Source organism: Chroicocephalus ridibundus, chromosome 10, assembly GCF_963924245.1.
Source record: "Chroicocephalus ridibundus chromosome 10, bChrRid1.1, whole genome shotgun sequence".
Taxonomy (NCBI): Eukaryota; Metazoa; Chordata; class Aves; order Charadriiformes; family Laridae; genus Chroicocephalus; species Chroicocephalus ridibundus.
The window spans coordinates 21,673,613-21,691,887 of record NC_086293.1 but is presented as its reverse complement, the minus strand read 5'-3'; the positions used below and the strand labels follow the sequence as shown (position 1 = coordinate 21,691,887).

Below are 18,275 nucleotides of genomic sequence, written 5' to 3'. Positions count from 1 at the left end.
TGATCAGATGGCTGGTTGTAACAGAAGAAGTTTCCACGAGAGATAGCTAGACGGATATACAATCCCTACGGACCAGTATGGAGAAAGATACTGTACCCAGAACCAGGACGCTTTTGCTCACCATTGGCTAGAAGATAACGTACAAGCTCCTCATGTCCACAGAGGCAAGCATAATACCTGACAATAACAAGAGAAAGAAAATTAGAGATACGGTAGGAAGCAAAATTCAATATCTGGGCACACTACAGCATGCAGACCTCAGCACGGAGCCATCCCTAATAAGCTTAGAAGATGACTCCTCATAGGAGTGAGGAATTGCTACTAAGTAGTGTAGAAGACTGACCCCAGCAACAGACTAAGCAGGATCTGTTCCCAGCACTCCTAGGCACTGCTGTCCTGCAAGGAGATCTCAAGGTCCCACTCTGGCTTCGGCATCTTCTGTTGTGCTACCATCTGCCAAATCGATCCTCATTTTCATGGGGTTCATTTCATGGGCACTCAGCAATTCCACTGAATTCTCAAAGACACTCCTTGCTCCTTCTGTTGTCAATCTGCTGCACACTCTGATAATGAGGGAACAGCACCCACATTGGGTGTACAGCAAATCCACCCCTCAAAGACCTACTTACAATGAGTTTTGTTTTCTCTTTTACAATTTAAGCCTTTCAGGATCCTCTTTCACAACGACCTCAGATTGTCCTACAATGTAGGAGAATCCTGTAACCTTCATTGCAGTAGGCAAATGTTAGCTTACCTTTACTTTGGGAAGTTATTGCTTACTTTAAATATACTGCAGATGTCTAAATGCACTTTGGAATTGTTTGCTGATTTTGTCTAGGATAGAGTTAATTTTCTTCGCTGTAGCTACTGTGGGGCTTTTGCTGAAAACAGAGTTGATAATACAGGGATGTTTTAGCTCTTGCTAAGCAGTGCTTACACAGAGACAAGGCCTTTTCTGCTTCTCACCCCACCCCACCTGTGAGTACGCAGGGGGCACACATAAAGTCAGGATGGGACACAGCTGGGACAGCTGACCCCAACTGACCAAAAGGATATTCCATATCATATGATGTCATGCTCAGCATATAAAGCTGGGGGAAGAAGGAGGAAGGGGAGGACGTTTGCAGTTATGGTGTGTGTGTATATGGGGAGGTAAGAAGCTCACACCACCCTCCTCAGCACCAGCATGGGGATTCCTCACTGCCTACTGCATGTTCGCAGCTTTGCCAGACAGACTGTGATCCTACAGTCACTTTGCATTTCATCAAGCCAAGCCTCCACCCAAGAAGACTGCTAGAATGCTGTAGACTTCGAGGCGGAAAAAGCCTAATCAGGCCAAGAACAGACTGCTTAATCCAGGTAACTTGGTCACAAAATTAACCACCTTTCTGAGCACTACTATAGCAAGCGTCAGTCAGATGAGATGACAAAGACATATTTAGCGCAGCACCCGCAGAGACGAGAAGCAGAAATATGTAGCCAAATGTCCCAAAAAGCAGAACCTGAGATGTTTTGTAACGGTGCTCCTAGCTGCTGATGCAGACAGTGCCAAAGAGCCCTGAAAGCCCTCCCCTCCTGCCCAGCCAGCGCTCTAGGCTGCAGGACTCACAGAGGTGTACTGTCCCATTTATCACGGACATTAATTTCCACATCTCGCTGTTCAAGAAGGTATCTGGAACAAAAGGGAGAGCAAAGTTACAACTTCGCGCAGCTGCTCACTCAGTCATATTCTTCTCTTTCAAAAGATGTAACTTTGAGTTTATACAGTAACTTCCAAAGGTATGACAAGATTCATTCAACTTGGGAAGCTGTCAGACGTGGCTGAAGGAGCATCAGTCAAATCCTCAACCCAAAGAACAGCATTCTGCAGCTTGGCTTGACAAGTCTCTTCAAGCTGAAGTGGTGCACATGGGGAAAGGGGGGAATCAAACCCACCTCACGCTGATCCCTAACATGGCAGCGATCACAAAAGAAGCCTGAGCACTTCAGCAGTACCTTCACTTTCTCCTACAACCATCACAGCCTGTGTGCGCACAAATAAGTGGCCAAGTTTACAAGGCCAAGGCTGGACTCCCATCCGGCTTGTGGCTTTTCTTGCCACAAGTGACAACATCAGTGTCACTCCAGACTGCTCTTAATTCCTGCTACTTCCTTGTCCTGCACATTTAGGCTATACCAAATACTGCCAATGCTCCCTCTTTGGCACCTCCAGAAGCCAGCCTTTGCTTGCACACAAGTCTCCTACACAGCCTGGCTCTTGTTATAGCCTGTCCCCAACTACTGGAACAACCATCTCTCTCAACCATATGTAGAAGTCCCCCCCCGGCCTTCACAAAGATTCTCAAGTTGTTTTTCCCATCTGCCACATCAGTCCCTCCTTCCACTCACTCCATCTCTCCTGTGTCAAACTTCAGCTGCTTCTGACCACGTTCAAAATCCCAAGCAACTCAGCTCAGCTCCTTTCTACTCAGCCCCATGTGGTCAACTTGTCCCCTCTGCTTTGGCAGCATTCCCAAACTGACCATCTCTCCACCATCACTTCAGTGCTGGTCATCTTAAACCTCTGCAAAGCCACCTGCAGGGCCCCTCCTTCTACAATAAAGCTGCAATTTACTCTTTTCAAGAAATTAATCTAATACACAATGGACAACAACGTTCCCTAGACCTCATATATCTGCCTATTCATCTTTCGTTAGCAAGCACCTTCAAACAGATAAGCTATTTCTGATTATCTGGGAAGATCCACATGTTGAAAGCTGGAAGAATCAAGTAGGATCAAGGTGAAGAGCATTCTTAGACTCAAACCATGAGATGCAGCAGGAGAGTCTGTTGTAAATGCGGGGCCTTTGCGTTACAACATCCATTCACCCTGCAGACAAAAAGCCCATCTGACTCCTGATCCGAAATCACTGCAGCTAAGCCATACTGCTTCAGTACGAGCAAGGAGACTTGACCTGAAATTTAGCAGCCCAGTATTTCTCAGAGATACTATAACAGAGAACCTGCAACACAACTTGTCTAAATGTTTCCATTATTATGGCTTCCTACAGATCTCGCTTCCTACCAACGCAAATACAGTTTCCAGTGGTAAAGAAAGGGAAGCTAAAGAGAAGAGACTTTTGCAAGGACATCTGCCACAGACAGCATTCACACCAACGAAGTGTGCAATAACCGTCTGATAGTCAGATGCCTGAATTTTAAGAAAACAGGCAAACCTACAAACACTAGCAAAGACTTAGTGTACACCCAACTCCCTGAGAGAAAAGCAAGGCGACTTTATTTATAAAGAAGCAAACTCTCCTTTTCGCACCCCAGTATCTCCTGGCCCCGCGGCTGCCCTGGAGAGACCCGGGGCTGCGGGAGCCCGCGGGTTCAGCGCCCAGGGGAAGGCCGGGCAGGGCCTCTGGGCCCCCGGGGCGGCCGCAAGACCGTAACGCGGCACGGCGAGACCGGGCTGCCTCCCACAGAGGTGATTAAAGCGGTTAAAGGCAGCGGTTCACGCCGGGGGTACCCGGGGGGACGCGGGGAACCGCCCCTCCTCCCCGCCCCGGGCCTGGCGGCGCGGCCCGGCCCCGCTCACCGCACGCGGCTCACGTCCCCCTTCTTGCAGCTGGTGAACAGGTCGCTGGTGTCCATGGCCGAGGCAGGCCGCGGGGCGGCGGCGCCGCATTGACGCGGAGAGCGGAGGGCAGCCGCAAGGGACCGGACCGGGCCGGGTCGAGCCGGGGGAAGGGGCCGGAGGGGCAGCGGCGGCGGCGGCGGGACGGAAGCGGCCGGCGGATGTAAACACGGCGGCGGGGCGGAGCGGACCCGCGGCCGGCCCCGCCTAGCGCCGCGCAGCGCCCCCTCGCGGGCTGGAGGAGCTACCGCCGCCCGGTCTGGGAGCGGGGCGGGCGGCCTGGGACACGCGTGGGACCGGGGGTGCTGCGGCTCCGTGAAAGGGGGGTCTGTTCGGGAACAGGAGCGGGGGAAGCTGCTCTGGAACAGTCCTGTGGGGAGCCTGACCCAGAACGGTGGTGTCTGGAACACATGGCGGGGCTCTGCCTCTCCCCCGCCAAGTCGCCTGGGGTCCAGCCCTGCAGCAGGTGTGGGACGGGACGGGGCGGGGGGTACAGCTGCTCTGGGACACACATGGCCCAGGGGTGTGCACGGATGCAGGGGCTCTGCTCTGGAACAGGGGCTTGTCCTAAGCCACCATGGCAGGGGACAGGGGTCCTGGGGGGATGGGAGTGGGGGGCACCCCACAGGACTGGGACCATCACCCCACGGTGGCAACAGGGACCCCGCAGCCCGGGCACCCAGCAAGGCTCAGGGCTTCTACAGCAGCCTGCGATAGGGGAATTAAGGTGGGCTCTTCCAGGCAGGGGGGATGGAGGCTGACACCCCCCATCCCAGGAGAGGGACCCTGGCCACCACCGCGTTGAGAGACGCAGCAGACAGGAATTCAGGCAAAGGACTGCGCTCGGGGCAGTGTTCAGACACCCAGGAGGTGCGTTTTATTGCAAAGAAAACAAAACCACAACCCCGTCACTTCCAGGGCCAGACGCGAGTGTTTCTAAGCGTTCTCCGGCAGCAGTCCCGGTTCTCCGGCAGCAGTCCCAAGCAGGGGCCAGGGCTCGCAGACAGTTTAGGTCCAGCAGGAACAAGGGCATTGAGAAGGACGGCTGGGAGCCTGGCTGGCAGCTGAGATGAGCCCACGAGGCTCGCATGAGCCAGCACAGATGAAGGTGCTGGCTGTCTCCGACTGTTCGAGCTGCCTCAAACTCTCAGTGAAGGAGGGAGGTCCTCCTGCGTGGCTGCCAAGGTGGACGGGAAGAGACGAGCTGCTGATGGCGGTGGCTGCAGTAGGATCCTGCTGCGATGCTCCAAGGTCATACTGCAATGATCCATATGATAATGTACCTCCATTTCACGCTGCATCCTTTGCCCAGAGGGATCGTTAAGGTGGTATCTCAAACTGTATTCTCAACCTGCATTACATTCTCCACAGCACGGTTACTGGGTCACTCCTCGCTGTTTCTTTACACCCCACATACCACGAGGTGGTCTGCAGGATGCAAAGTTCTAGCACATGTTGGACTCCGTATTACAGACGCTGTGCTAGACATCTGGGCAACATCTGGGAGTAACCTGCAGCTTGGCCACTGTCCCACAGAGGTGGAGAGCCACTCTGATCTTGGCCGTGCATCCAGCCGATGCTATCGCTGGCCTCCCCTGGTGCGCAGAGCTCCTCACACCAGCACCTGATGCGCTCTCTGAAAAACCACCTCTGTTTCAAGCCAGAGCCTCTGCCTTCTGGCTGTGCTCCCCGGGAGGAGAGGGGGCAAGTGGAGGAGAAAGGGGGAAGATGGAGCTGAGACCCTGTTTTGCTACCCAAGGCCTCTAGACCAATGACCCCAGGGAACACCCCATCTCGTTGCTTTGCAGATGGGGATGTCCTCACACGAACCATCCCTTACGTGCCTGGTATGAGCCCCTCTGTTCACAGGTGAGTCCAGCAGCCCCCTGTGACTAAAGCAGGTGACTGTCCTAGGCAAGTCACAAGAAACAGATACCCAAAGCTCGGGGGGGTAGGGGGGGGGGGGAAGTCCTTTTTTTCATTTTTTTTGTCTCAAACTCCCAGCAGCCACCAGGTGTCAGTGCCATCAAACGTCTGGCAGATGGGACTACAGTGAAGTCCGAGTAGGTGGAGAACAGTCTTCTAGGAATCGCTTTGTCTCCTGTTATCTGCTCTGTCGCCTGGCACACCGCTCCGAGAAGTCCAGCTTTGACAGTTCTTGTTAAAAAGAAGTTTAACTACATTAAGGTGATAGAAAAGCTTCCGGTTACAAATGCTAAAACAAAGTTTCTCTTCCTCTTTAAACCCTCCCTGTGCAGAGCTGGAAACCCAACGGAGTAAGTGGGCTGTCACCAGCCTCTCTACAGCGCTCCCCAGCCCGCAGGTCCCCGGAGATGACCCGTCTCTGCAAGGCTGGTGGGAGAGGGACAACAGTGCAATCGACTTAACAAGATCAGCCTAGTGCAAAAAAATGACACAGAGAATAAACAAATGGTAAAGGTATAAAAAGTATCACCAGACTAAAGTGAAATGCTATTAACCAGTAGATTTCTGGAGCTAAACTGAGATTATACAGCCGGGTGCACCCTGTCAGAGACAGCAGAAAATTGTTCTCAGCCTCATGACGGCCACCCTTAGAGACTCAGAAGAGATGCAGAAGAGAGCTTTACAGTCTCTGGAAAATCTTCAGGCCCTAAGAAGCCAGAAGACCAAACAAGGACAACTTGCTAGCTTATAAATAAACCTGCAAAGCCCCCCAGTTCCTTCAAAGTTTGAAGACTTCACACTAGATCAGGAGGTGCTGAGCCCAGCCAGAAGCATTGCTTTATCAGCACCTCGTTGTTTCTCCCAATTAGTGAAGTGAACACAGGGCAGCAAAGCAGCTCCTAGCAATGAAGTGCAATAACGAAGTGTTTTGTGGGTAAACCGATGCACATCTGACTGGTGGCATTATCTTTTTAATAGCCACTGGGCATTAAAGACATATTTACTGAGGATTAGTGGACTTAGAAACATTTACACAGTGAAACTGCCTAAAGGCCACAGCCATGCCAGGCCCCGTTATGCTAAGTGCTACACAAACTCAAATTTTAACTCCATGCTTTAATTTACTCGCCATATCGTAACAACTTGCATTTAATCCTGTGAGCCCCAAAGTGCCACCAACACAGCCACTGAACTTGTGCGGTTTCACTGCACAGACCCATCAAACTCAGCAGGAGCCATCAGCCAGGGGTGGTCAGAGAAGGGCCACGTGCGGCTGCCCACGTACATGGACTGTCCCCCATTATCAACTGCTGGGGCAGGAGAGGGAACTCCCCTGAGCATCTCTGCAACCCTACCAACAAGATACAAAAGGAGGTGATGGTCACCATCTCCTACACAACATGGGGAAAGGTACGGAGGCAGGATAAAAACACTGAAAATTGGAATCTGGATAGGAAACCAAAGGCTACCAGCTTTCTTGAATCCCTAATAGACTGATATCAACGTCGTCCTACATCAAGGTGATCTGTGATTCAGTTTGTATGCAAAGCGCTATGCAAAATGAAACAACAGACTCTTGTACCTTGACTTTAGGCACTCGCATCAGGGATGAACATGCTAAAAATATCTATACATACAGGGATAGATTTACAAGCTCAGCATCAGGCTGCATATCTGGGGTTTTTCTGTACAAAGGTTCCCTTAAAGACCAAATACGAAGCTGCATCCTGCAGTAAGCAAGCATGCGGATCGCAGTAATGGAGAGGAACACTGTTGCCTCTGACCAAAGCAAGTCCCTCAGTCCCTCCATGACAAAAGAAACAAATGTTCTGGGATTTCAGGCTCGAGACCGTAGTTCTGAGACATGGTTTAGGTAGGGCTCAGAGAACAATTATGCATATTCACGTGCCTTTTATCAGACGTCTTCAGGGAGCTGGAGCCTCAAAGTTGCCTGGGGCATGCCTGAGAAACATTCACTGGGGAGCTCTTAGACCTGGTTCTCATCTTATCTGAACTGGCTTTTACACTTGCTTAAATGCAGCGATTTTGAAGACAGTTACCCCGATTTACACCTATGGGACATTAACCACTTCCCCCCTCAGGACAGGATGCTGAAAAGGAAACGAAAGGACCAGAAAATTTATCTGTTTCCAAAGTTTTTACTTTTCTCCCTGTTTAAAAAGTCTCACATAGTCTTTACATCTACCTCAAAAAGACCAACTGAAACCAAACTATCCCGGGAAAACAGAACAGGAGTGGAGAAGGCCTGCCGGCCTAAAACCGAGACTTAGACAAGGGATACTTTCCTGCTGATTTCACAGGCTGTTGTGTGAAAGAGGCAAGTAAGTGTCCTTTTTGAGCAACTCTCCAACCTAAAGCAAGTTTCCAGCTAAGATGCTGCACCATGGCACTGAATTCTCTGCAATCAGTCAAGCAAGGGTAAAGTGCTCAAACTTTGCAAACTCAGCTTGGAGCTGTGGAGCTGAAAAAGGGAGTGGGGCTGTTTGTGGTGCGAGGGGGAAAACGAGATCACCGCATGATGTTTTCCCCAGATGTAAACATCAGCTCATCTAACTAGCAGCTGAATGCCAGAGCACTAGAAAACCTCTTTTAGCATGTGGAATGCAAACTCTGCCCAGAACATCGACTGAGTCTTGGCTCCCCTCCACCCAGAATGCACAGATTTTACTGCACCTGCAGGGACTGAACGCGATCTCAAGGTCAGGACCTGGCTGCTGTAGCTCCAGCTGGACTCCCAAAGTGAATTTACGGCCCAAAGCTGGACTCTTGGTGGCAGGCAGCCTTGCTTCTCAAGCCCAGCCACTACCAGAGAGCTACAGTAAGTGCATTTAAAGGTGATGAAAGCATTGGTGCTACTGATAGGAATACACACACAGAGACCTACACACCCACCCCTCCCACTTCCCTCTGTTCAGTGATCCTCCTGGCTCCAAGCTTCAGACACAAGCTCAGGACTTCTATCGGGGAAAACTTGCCCAAAGACTTGACCTGTCCCAAGCCTTTAAGAAGTTCCTGAGAAGCCACCTGATCCCGTGGTCCATTAGTCAAGACAGGAGAGAGACAAGTGCATTTAAGGGGGTAGTTCCTTCCCTTCTTTTTCTAAAGATGCGTGTCTTCCTCAAACACATCCACATCCTCGCTCGCCTGCTTATTGATCAGGACGTCCCAGCTGTCAGGGCCATTGATGGTGTTTCCACCGTTCACACTTGGCTTCTTCTCCTGCATTTCCGACTGGCTGTCGCTGGCCACATCCAAGGTGGGGTTGTCATGGCAGCCATTCTCAACAAAGCGCAGCTCCTCGCCGTGTGACTGCGAAGGACCACAAGAACAGAAATGGAGACAAAGAAGGACAGGTCTTAATGCTGCCGAGAAGCACAATCAGACCAGGCTGCAGTGGTCACTGAGGACTTTGCAGGGTCAGCGGGAAAAGGTAAATTTATTCCTAGCCCAGACCTCGCAGTGGAAATGAGCTGTACTGAGCACAGCAAGAGACAGGTTTGCATCTCTCTTATGCCTGAATGGGCTTCCCTAACTGCTCCAGCAGCATATCCAGCTATTCCACTAAGTGGACAGGGGAAAACAACCTCCCTCTTAACTTTCCAGTCCTCTCCATCCCAAGGTGTAAGAGTCCAGCCACCTTCCCCACCTGTCCAGTGCTCACTCACCATGTTCTTCATCTTGGGCAGGCGTCTCTGCCAGCAGTTGTATATGAGCCCCAATACAATAATGATGGCACAGATGGAGCCGATGATCACCAGTACCACAAAGAGTTTCCCATAATCGCTGCGCGTCTGGTTGGGATGCGACTGGCAGCTTGTCGTGGTTGAGTAGTTCTGGATGCCAATCTGGAAGGAAGGAAGGGGTACACTAAATTCCCTGTCCTGCAGTCAGGTGGCATTCTCTTCAGACTTTCCAGGGTCCAAATACAGGACCATCACTGTGGGCAGAGGAACTAAAAGCCAGGGTTGAGGAGTCAGGATGTACACTGTCTGACTAGAAGGCACGTGACTAAATTTAACACCATCTTCCATGAAAGCTGACACATCAGCAAATGACAATAGGCACAATCTTACCTCGATCACCTGCACACGGATCACACCTATGTGCAAGACAAGGAGGCTTCCATGGAAGAAACTGCCCAAGATTAAGAGTACCCAAAAGAAACTATGGGCCACTGATGGGGGCTGAGGCTTTGGTGACTGCGTGACAGAGAATGAAACCAAAATAAATAGGTTTCCATTAAAGCTCTGGTCCTAAGAGTGGTCTTTCTGAGGTCCCGAAAGTGGACAGCTGCCCCTGATCCAAAAAACTGCCTTAGAAATGGGCCCCCTGTGGTTGTCAGCAAACAAAGCCCAACATCAGTCCCCGTGACTGGGCAGATTTCAAGCAGGTTATGTATCAATTTGGTAGTATGACGTGTGTAAGAGAATATCCTCCCTCCTCCTTCCAAGCTCATGCTAGCGCAAGGTCAGCGCAATGAGCAGTGTTTCATTATTGATAGAGCTGGAGGCAGGTGGTGAGGCGCTGCTCTGGTAGAATGCACGTTAACGTAGGGTCACAGTTGCACAAAGAAGTCAAACCTTGCACCGACATGAATTCTCCTTTCTGGACAGTTCTAGCTGCTGATACTTCAGTCACACAATTTCTACAGGGTTGGCTTTTTGCACTTTCTCTGGTGTAAGCCAATCAATACAGCACTGAGCACTTAATTCGCTTTGTCTAACTGCACTAGTTTGTTATGTCAGGGAAAAACCCGAGAGCAGACAGCCAGCAAGGAAGTGGCCCAACTCTGCTGCTAAAGTCAGCAGAGTTACTCCATTAGTGTAAAAAACCTAGCAGAATCAGACCCTCAGTGCCTAGATATCCCATAGGTCTAAAGAGCAAAGTCAAAGATCATGGAACTAATTTGTCCTCATCTCTATCTTCGTCCAAGCTCCCCAGGGTTAGAGGGGAATATGTGAGGGCTAGAGGCAGCTGGTAGTGGAGTCTGGCATCCATCGCCTCTGGTCCTTTACCTGCCCTTGTGTAGGCAGTTGTCTAAAGGAGTGAAATGCAGACCCCGGGATTGGAGGAAGAAGGCGTGTGAACGTGTCCCATCCAGTAAAGGCACCTTTCCCACCTCCTTCAGCAAAGCTTGAGCCGCCAATGTATGTATATCAGCTGTAGGGTGAGCAGGGCCCAACCTGGGACTCTGCAGCACCCACATCGCCACAGGCAACAGTGTAGAAGGGATGAGACCAAGTATCCCAGCAAAATGAACGTGCAAAAAGCAGCTTCACAACCAAGCCAGAAAGGCAGGGAGGGAATAACCCACAGTTACTCTCTTAATGGGAGCAGATATTTGATGGCCTGGCAACTACCGGAGAGGGCAGAAGGGGAGTTTGCCAAGTGTCTGACTCACCTGTTCACCTGCTGTGGGTTCAGCACTTGCTTAGACTGAGATATGCTCCCAGTTTTCAAGGTGCTTATTTTAATTGTATAGGTAGTCTTAACAAATGGATGCAGGCAGACATGCTCTTACCTCGGCTAAGCTCCTCTTAACATCCCCCAGTGCCATGAGAACATCTTTTGTAGGGATGACACCTGTAAAGAAAGAGGGGGAGAGATCATTGCTGCTCTCAGCTCAGGTTACCTCAGATAGATGTACTCATCACTGTGAAATCCCGAATAAAATGGAAGCAGGGGAATGCACATTTTTGTTCATTGGTACTTTATGTTAGAAGGCTGAAAGAATACAAAGACCACAACCAAGGGTACCTCCAAATGTTCTTCAAGAGGGCGGAAAAATCCAGGTACGAACTGCCATTGGAGGCATCTAGGTGCCCTCCCCACAGTCACAGAAGCTTTCAGGATCTGTGTCTGCTCTGGGATTGAACAGCAACGTCCAAAAAGTCATGGAGGCAGGTGCCTACGCTGCCCAATCCAGCCACTCCATCCAGCACAACTTGACCCCGAGCTGCAGTACTCAAGATGTTCCCCTAGAGCTCCATGCTCACCTGTCACAACCTTTAGCAGGTGTGTTTTGCTCTGCAGGACACCCTGGCAGGGTGCTGTGCCTGGCACAACAGCAGAGGCTGCAGGAGACGTGCTGTAACAGCTCCACTCCCAGGCAGATGGCTTCAGTCAGGGCGCCACCAGCCCGCACTGAGCCACCCCTTCCTGTGACCCTCCTTCCCCAGCAGCTCCCAGGATGCTCTCCCAGCCAGGCCAGCAGGAGCAGTCAGGGAGGACTGAGAGGCTGAAGCCCAATTCTCCCTCCACTCGCACAGCAGTAAAAAGAGGAACTGAACAAAAGCTTGATTATTCAGAGCAGAAAATGCTTTGGTTTCTGAGCTTTCTAAACTGAGGGATATCTCCCAGCCTGGCTGTGCCGCTGGAGTTAGACCCGTTTTCTTTTCCAGGAAGGGGGATGTCCCCTCTCACGATGACAGGAAGGTTTTAGTTCAGAAGACCAAATGTTTACCAAAGCCTTTGCACTGGCACGCGCTCCAGCCCAAGGGCCTGGGAGAGATGCAATGATTTAAGGCATTGATACAGCAAATACCACTTAAATGTTAGCTCTATTTTCATATCACTGTGGGGCATTTTAGGATACTGTTGGGTTTTTTTTCCATATAGGCCGTAATGTCAACATTAGAGGCCTTCACCACTAAGCAGGCAGCAGAAGCAGTACAGGAAAAGCATCCCTCTACCAAAAGGGAATTAAAGAGATGGCAAAATGTTCCAGCCCAGCCCCTCTTTCACTGTCAGCTTTTGTTTCTTTGGGGATGCTGGGGAGGCACCATCAGGACTGGCCCAGTTCAGACAGGACTTCACAGTTAAGAAGTGAACTAAGAGCAGGCTGTCGTGTCCTGGCATGGCAGTGGCCTGCCCATGGTAGAGAGTATATAAGCACCGGGATAAAGCTGATGGATGCTTGAGTGAAGGCAATCCAAGGATGGTGCAAAGCAGCAGGCAAAACACAGAAGATGGAGCTTCGTGCAAGCGGTGACGGACAAGCCAGAAGGCAGATGTGAAGAAAAAGGGTCTTATGTCCTCAGTCCCCCTCCATCCCTCAAGTCCAGTTAACACTGGAAACTGGTGGGACTGAAATGGACTAGAGAGCAACAGCTCCTTCCGACACGGCTGAGTAGCTCCATTTGAGAGTCCCTTAAAGACACTCCCGCCATCGCGGGAAGGCTTCTTCTCCCAGCACTTACCCTGTTCCCCTGCCAGTGTCATTAGCAAGTGCTTGTCGTTCTCATTGGGTTTGCTCAGAGAGATCAGCCAGCGGTCCTGCAGTCCGTCCGCCTGCCTGGAGAAGGCATCCTCCACCAGTGCCAACAGCTGGGGACCCCTCTCCAGCCGAAACTCCTCCTGCCACAGGAAAGGGACCTTGGTGAGTGCATGGTGGGAACAGGGCAGATGCAGGGCTGGCACGACTGCACAGCCGAGACCCCTGAACCAGGCGTGCCCAAAAGCCAGCGATGCTAAACCTGGTGCAGTGCTCCCCACACATCCCCAGTGCCCCAGGCGGGACCCACGTACATCTCCTGACGCACCAACCCTCCTCCTGGGCTCCTGAGGCTGCCAGATGCCCCACACCGCGCCGAGCCCAGCTCCCTCGGTACAGAGGGATCCCGAAGCCACATTATCGTGTACGGCAAGAAGGAAGCAGCCAGGCTCTTCCCCGCAGCCAGCGCTGGGTCAGCGGGTGCTGCTCAGCCTGATATGCTCCAGCCATCCCTCGGCGGGCTCCTTTGCTGCTGTCTCACTCCTGTGTTTCTATTCTTATCTCCGGTTGCCATGCCAACCTGAAGGCCACACAGATGATTAATAAAATGGAGAGCTCTTGTTGCCATGGCAATTCGAAGCGCTCAGGGCAGGCACAGACCTGTGCCGAAAATGGCCTAATTGGAAAAGACACCGATGACTGGGGCCTGAATCACGAGGGCCTGACAGTGCCTCCTCTATGGGTTTTGGCACGGGGAGGCAGGAGGAGCAGCGTGAGGATGCAGCACCGTGCTGCTCAGCTCAGCTGCGGCTGCCGCTCACCGCCGCGCTGCCAGCCCGCGGCTCTGTTGTGGGGGATGCAAAGAAGGGGGAGCAGCTCAGCCCGAGGGCAGCAGGAGGGCAGAGGCGAGATGTTTCTAGCGATGGGGACAGCAGAGGTTGCACAGCACTGATAAAATCTCCGTGGTGAGGAAAAGGGCGCTAAGAAGGAGCCTGAACACACCTGTGCCAAGGTGGAGGTCACCTCCAGGTCAGATCCTGCAGTCCTCACTTGGGCAAAATTCCTAGGTATACTGAGTAGGAGACATGCCCAGAAAGAGACTGAAGTGACCACCTTGCCCAGAGCCCATTAGGAAAATAAACGGGCTGCCAGCTTAACCCCGCCATACTGACATCATCCCTGCTGCAGGGAAAAGCCTGGCGCTATGAAGGACATTAAAGCTCAAGGTACAACCCTCTGGAAGGGGCTAAGCGTCCTCCACGGCCCTCAGCTCTTCAGTGTGACTCAGTACCACACCAGATCAGGGCATCAAAACATAGTAGACGTGTGAGAAATCTGCATTCACACCAATTTAAACTACAGCACTTGCAACACAGGTTCTCCCTCACAACCCTGGAAATCCAAACACCAGCGGGCTTGGATACACAAACCAGAAAACAAAAGGGACAGGCAGAGGGTAGCTGAGTTGCCCAAACTGAGCAAATTATCATGGGTAGGAAACAAAGTGCATCAACCTCAGTGGAAAGCAGAAGAGCTCAATTCCAGCTTTAGCCATGCAAAGTTGTAACAGGAGGCAGGGAACGAAGCAATGTTCATGTTAAATATGTATGTTGACAAGTGTCCCTCTGAATAAAGGGGAGGACGGCACAAATCATGCACGGGGAAATATGTTTTGAAACATGAAATCAAGTAGAAAAACAGTTCAATCCTGCCTATCCCAGGGCACTGTCTTCTTTCAGCAAGGCAGAACTGAGGATTCAACAGTAAAGACACAATTTGGTCAAGAGACATCTGCTTTCCAGTTCTCACCCTTCCAGTGGTTTAAACAAAACAAGTGCAGGTGACCACAGGAAGGAAGCCACTACGTATTACAAAATTAACTACCGTTTAAACTCTACAGAGATGTGAGAGAGCAATGGGGACGAGGACACAGAGGGACCAGGGCAGCAGGACTCTGGTTTTTCAAGGACTGATTTTCTGAGCTGCGACTGTGAACTGTAGCAGAGATATTTAAAACCCTCCAAAGAGTAAACCAGTTTGCCTAAATCAGGAGGAACTGACTTTTCATCTACCCGTAAAGCAGTCAGCGTGCTTTATTGTGTACGGGAACTCCCCTGTTTCCTCTGTCCCCAAGAAGTTCACCTTAGAAAAAAAAAAAAAACAACAAAAACCCCAAAGAAAAACCACACAACCTCCCCCCCAACAACTCACCGGTAGAGGAAATAGCTCAGTGCCACAGAGCCACCCTGCAGCAACAAAACCAGCCGATTTACCCACAACAGGAGCCACAGTAAGCGAGAGCACAGACACGTGAGGCCAGAACACGGTTCCCCAATGAAACATTTCTGTCTCAGGCTGTCAGGCTCATAATCATTTCTTAGAATTATGAAAGGCACCTTGACCCCAGGCCTTTCACAACTGGTTTTAAAGTGACTGATAAAAGGCCCAGCAGAGGTGAACCAGCCTTTTACCAGGGATCCAGAGGGGGTTTCGGGCTCATGAATTAACTGCAGCTTTATGGGGATGGATGGACAGGCATCGGATTAGCAGAGCGTGGCTGGTTAACAGACCCAGATAACAGGGTGGGGAGAAGAGGCACTTAAGAACGATTTAGTGACAGCTGCTTGACACCGAACCATTCACACTGCAAATGGGGAGTCCCTATTCCTCTGAGCCATCAGAGGAGTGTTAGTCTATCCTGGAAGGAGGGGAAGGAAAAGTAAGAGAGGGAAGGAGAATCACACTTCAATCCTGCCACGTGTCCTACCAGTAAGAGGTGCAATATTAAAAACTCTCGTGTCTCACGACAATCCAGGTACTGACTGGCACAGACTAGCAGCCAGGAGTTAGTCAAAATCCAATATGGGACTGACATGTGCTAGACTTTGAGCAAAACCCTCTCTCTCCACCCACTCTTTTCCCACTTGGGGAACAGGAATATTTCTGTCCTCCTCCCCTTCTCTCCACAGCCTCTATAGGGAAGTTGAGATTTAATGCTTTTAAAATGTTTTGTAGTGAAAGCACATAGCAAGAGCTGTGCCTGCCTCCACATCTCTAAGTGCTATTCCCTCCCATACCATCAAACCTCTTTGGATTGACTTACACAGTCAATGTTATCCGACATATTCAGGATGATGTAGTTTTTCCCTGCAAGGTTGCTCCAGTCTTTGCAGATCACCTGGAAAAACAAGACAAAGACAGCTGGGTTTGGGTAGTGAATGCAGCTCTCCTGCTGAAAGCACAGGGTACCCAAGGGACGGGAGCAAGGGGCTGTGCCGTAACCCCAAGAAGCACTTCTAAAAGGAAAAAAGCTATCCTCTAACTCTCTGCACTAAGGAGGATTCATCATTTCAGTGCTAGCACAGGGGGCAGGGACAAGGTTACTGTGCCAGCTTGCCATAGCCCAGCTTACTCCCACCTCTAGACAGACCCCAGGTAGTCAGAGGAAAGCTCCCTCACTTGCGGCCTTATTCTGTATGTGATCAGCACTCAACACGAAACAAAACCTATTTAAGAGCCTCTGTGTTCCTTAAACAAACTGGTGAGACAGGGCAGCAGTCTGCAGGCAGGATTAGACACACTGAGGGCCTAAGTCACTTGCTCAGGCGCCTGAGTAGCATGGGGCAGAAAGCAAAATTCAAAGCTGTCCCCAGTACTTTCTCATCAGCCAGCTCCTGCTACCTGTCTTCCCTTAACCAGCTGCCAGTTTGCTGGATTCGGGAACTGCAGCTCACCTCACACCTCCTCTCCCGCAGGCTCTCCTCGACCAACATCCTCACAGACTGCTATACCCTGCTCCACCTGCTCCGCATCTGGTCCCTGCAGGCAGCAGCAAAAATAGCACTTCCTTCTCACTCCCTTTCCAGAAATCCTTGGGGCCGTTTTTGTCCTGACACTTCCAATAATGCAGGCTGAGAAAACAAGGAGCTTTCACTGCTGTGCCTGCCCCAGAGGGCTGGTGTTTATTAGAAGACGATTTTGAGCAGCAGTTTGCTGGGGAAGATGAGAGGGGGCAGGGCTTTCACCAAGGATGATAGATACCCTTTAAGAAGTGCTGTGAAAAATATCCCCCAAAATTCTGTTTTGGCTGGATGAAAAGAAGGAGATACTTCCACCAGTCAGACTTAGGGACATGGGTAATGTTAAGGGGTTAAACATTCCTTCCCAGAGAGAAGTACCCAAATATCTCCGCTGCAGCCTCTCACCCACTCCCTGCTCCCAGTGCTACCTGTGCTGAGTCCCAGGGCATCTCCGTTGGCAGCACGGCCATGCGGGCATCCCCAGCCTGCGGTGACAAGCTTCTCTCTGCTGCCACAGTCTCAGTGGCCGACTCGGTGTCATTCCAAATGGGATCCATTGCAGGCTCATCAAACCTGTCCCACTGAGTCGCAGAAGAAGTGGGGTGCTGCTCACTGCCAGGAAGAGTCTGGATACCTGGGGAGCTGCCTCCAGGAGAGGGTGTCCCCACAGGCATTTCCACGGTCTGCTCCATTTCGGTTAGCACCGTGGGCTCCAGCATCTCCCACCCCACCGTGGTCTCCGAGAACTCCTCTCCGGCTGAATGCTCTTCCCCACCAGCCTCCACTGTGGTCTCTGAAAGCTCTGCTCTTGTCGTAGTCAAAGTTAGCTCCAAATCTGCTCCCCCAACAGACCACGTGTCCCCAGCTGTCACCTCAAAGGGCTCTTCTGAAATACTGGGAGACCTCACAGCCGTAGTAGTAGAAAATACAGAGGACACAGGCAGAACACCTGGTCCCATGCTGCTCCCAAGGTCTAAGCCTGGAGGAACAGAGTCTTCTTCTTGCCCTCCTGTGGCTGCCTTGGTCACAGCACCTGGCCTGGCAGAAGCTGTGGAAAACAGAAGAGAGGAGTCCTCCTCTTGGCCCACCACTTCAGAAGATGCAACCTCTGGCCCTGAGGTGTGTAGGCTCTCCACTCCTCCTCTTGAGTGGTCTATAGGGAGCAGCCCCTCCTCTTCCTCCAGTGTGCTCGAGAAAGGCGTGTGCAAGTCGGGCTCAACAAATTCTGCCGGGGGCTGGACTGTGGCTGTTTCCCAGTTGTCTTTCACCTGTGTCCCATTCCCTTTCAGCAGGCCCTTCTGAGATGCAGCAGGAAAGCTGTAATCTAAAAAGATATCAAGGAGACTTCATGTCATGTCACATCCTGAGTAACTGTGAACTCTGAAAGGCAGAGAGACCCCATTATATGTGTCTAGCCACAGACGGAGTCAGATGGCAGAGACCCTCTAAGAGCAGGTAGCCTGCCACTGGAAATAACAATCCCATCTGACAAGTACAGTGCAATCTCCTGCACTTCCCCAGCTCCCTGTCCCATCCCAGCGAACCCGCTTTCCCTAGGGGTAATTCACATGTTCACTCTCCCCACTCCTTTCTGTCCCGAAGGTGTTTTCACAGTTCTGCTAGCCAGGAGACCTGCAAATAACAGCTTTGATACCTGGCGTCTCCAAGGTGAGGTTATGACTGTTAGGAATCAAGC

General features: G+C 51.3%; 2 protein-coding genes across 2 annotated transcripts in view; both read right to left on the bottom strand.

Annotated features, from left to right (window-relative positions):
• ABTB1 (ankyrin repeat and BTB domain containing 1) overlaps nt 1–3,788 on the bottom strand; it is a 28,945-nt gene extending 25,157 nt beyond the window's left edge. The window contains exons 1-3 of the mRNA XM_063347688.1: nt 3,581–3,788; nt 1,610–1,672; nt 122–177 (exon numbers count right to left, since the gene is read on the bottom strand). Coding sequence (XP_063203758.1) covers nt 122–177; nt 1,610–1,672; nt 3,581–3,636 — 175 coding nt within the window. The 5' untranslated portion in view covers nt 3,637–3,788. The remainder of the gene's footprint in view (nt 1–121; nt 178–1,609; nt 1,673–3,580) is intronic.
• A 680-nt stretch (nt 3,789–4,468) lies between these two features.
• Nucleotides 4,469–18,275, bottom strand: part of PODXL2 (podocalyxin like 2) — a 33,900-nt gene continuing 20,093 nt past the window's right edge. Inside the window, exons 3-8 of the mRNA XM_063348152.1 lie at nt 17,008–17,903; nt 15,883–15,957; nt 12,766–12,922; nt 11,088–11,149; nt 9,232–9,411; nt 4,469–8,875 (exon numbers count right to left, since the gene is read on the bottom strand). Coding sequence (XP_063204222.1) covers nt 8,666–8,875; nt 9,232–9,411; nt 11,088–11,149; nt 12,766–12,922; nt 15,883–15,957; nt 17,008–17,903 — 1,580 coding nt within the window. The 3' untranslated portion in view covers nt 4,469–8,665. The remainder of the gene's footprint in view (nt 8,876–9,231; nt 9,412–11,087; nt 11,150–12,765; nt 12,923–15,882; nt 15,958–17,007; nt 17,904–18,275) is intronic.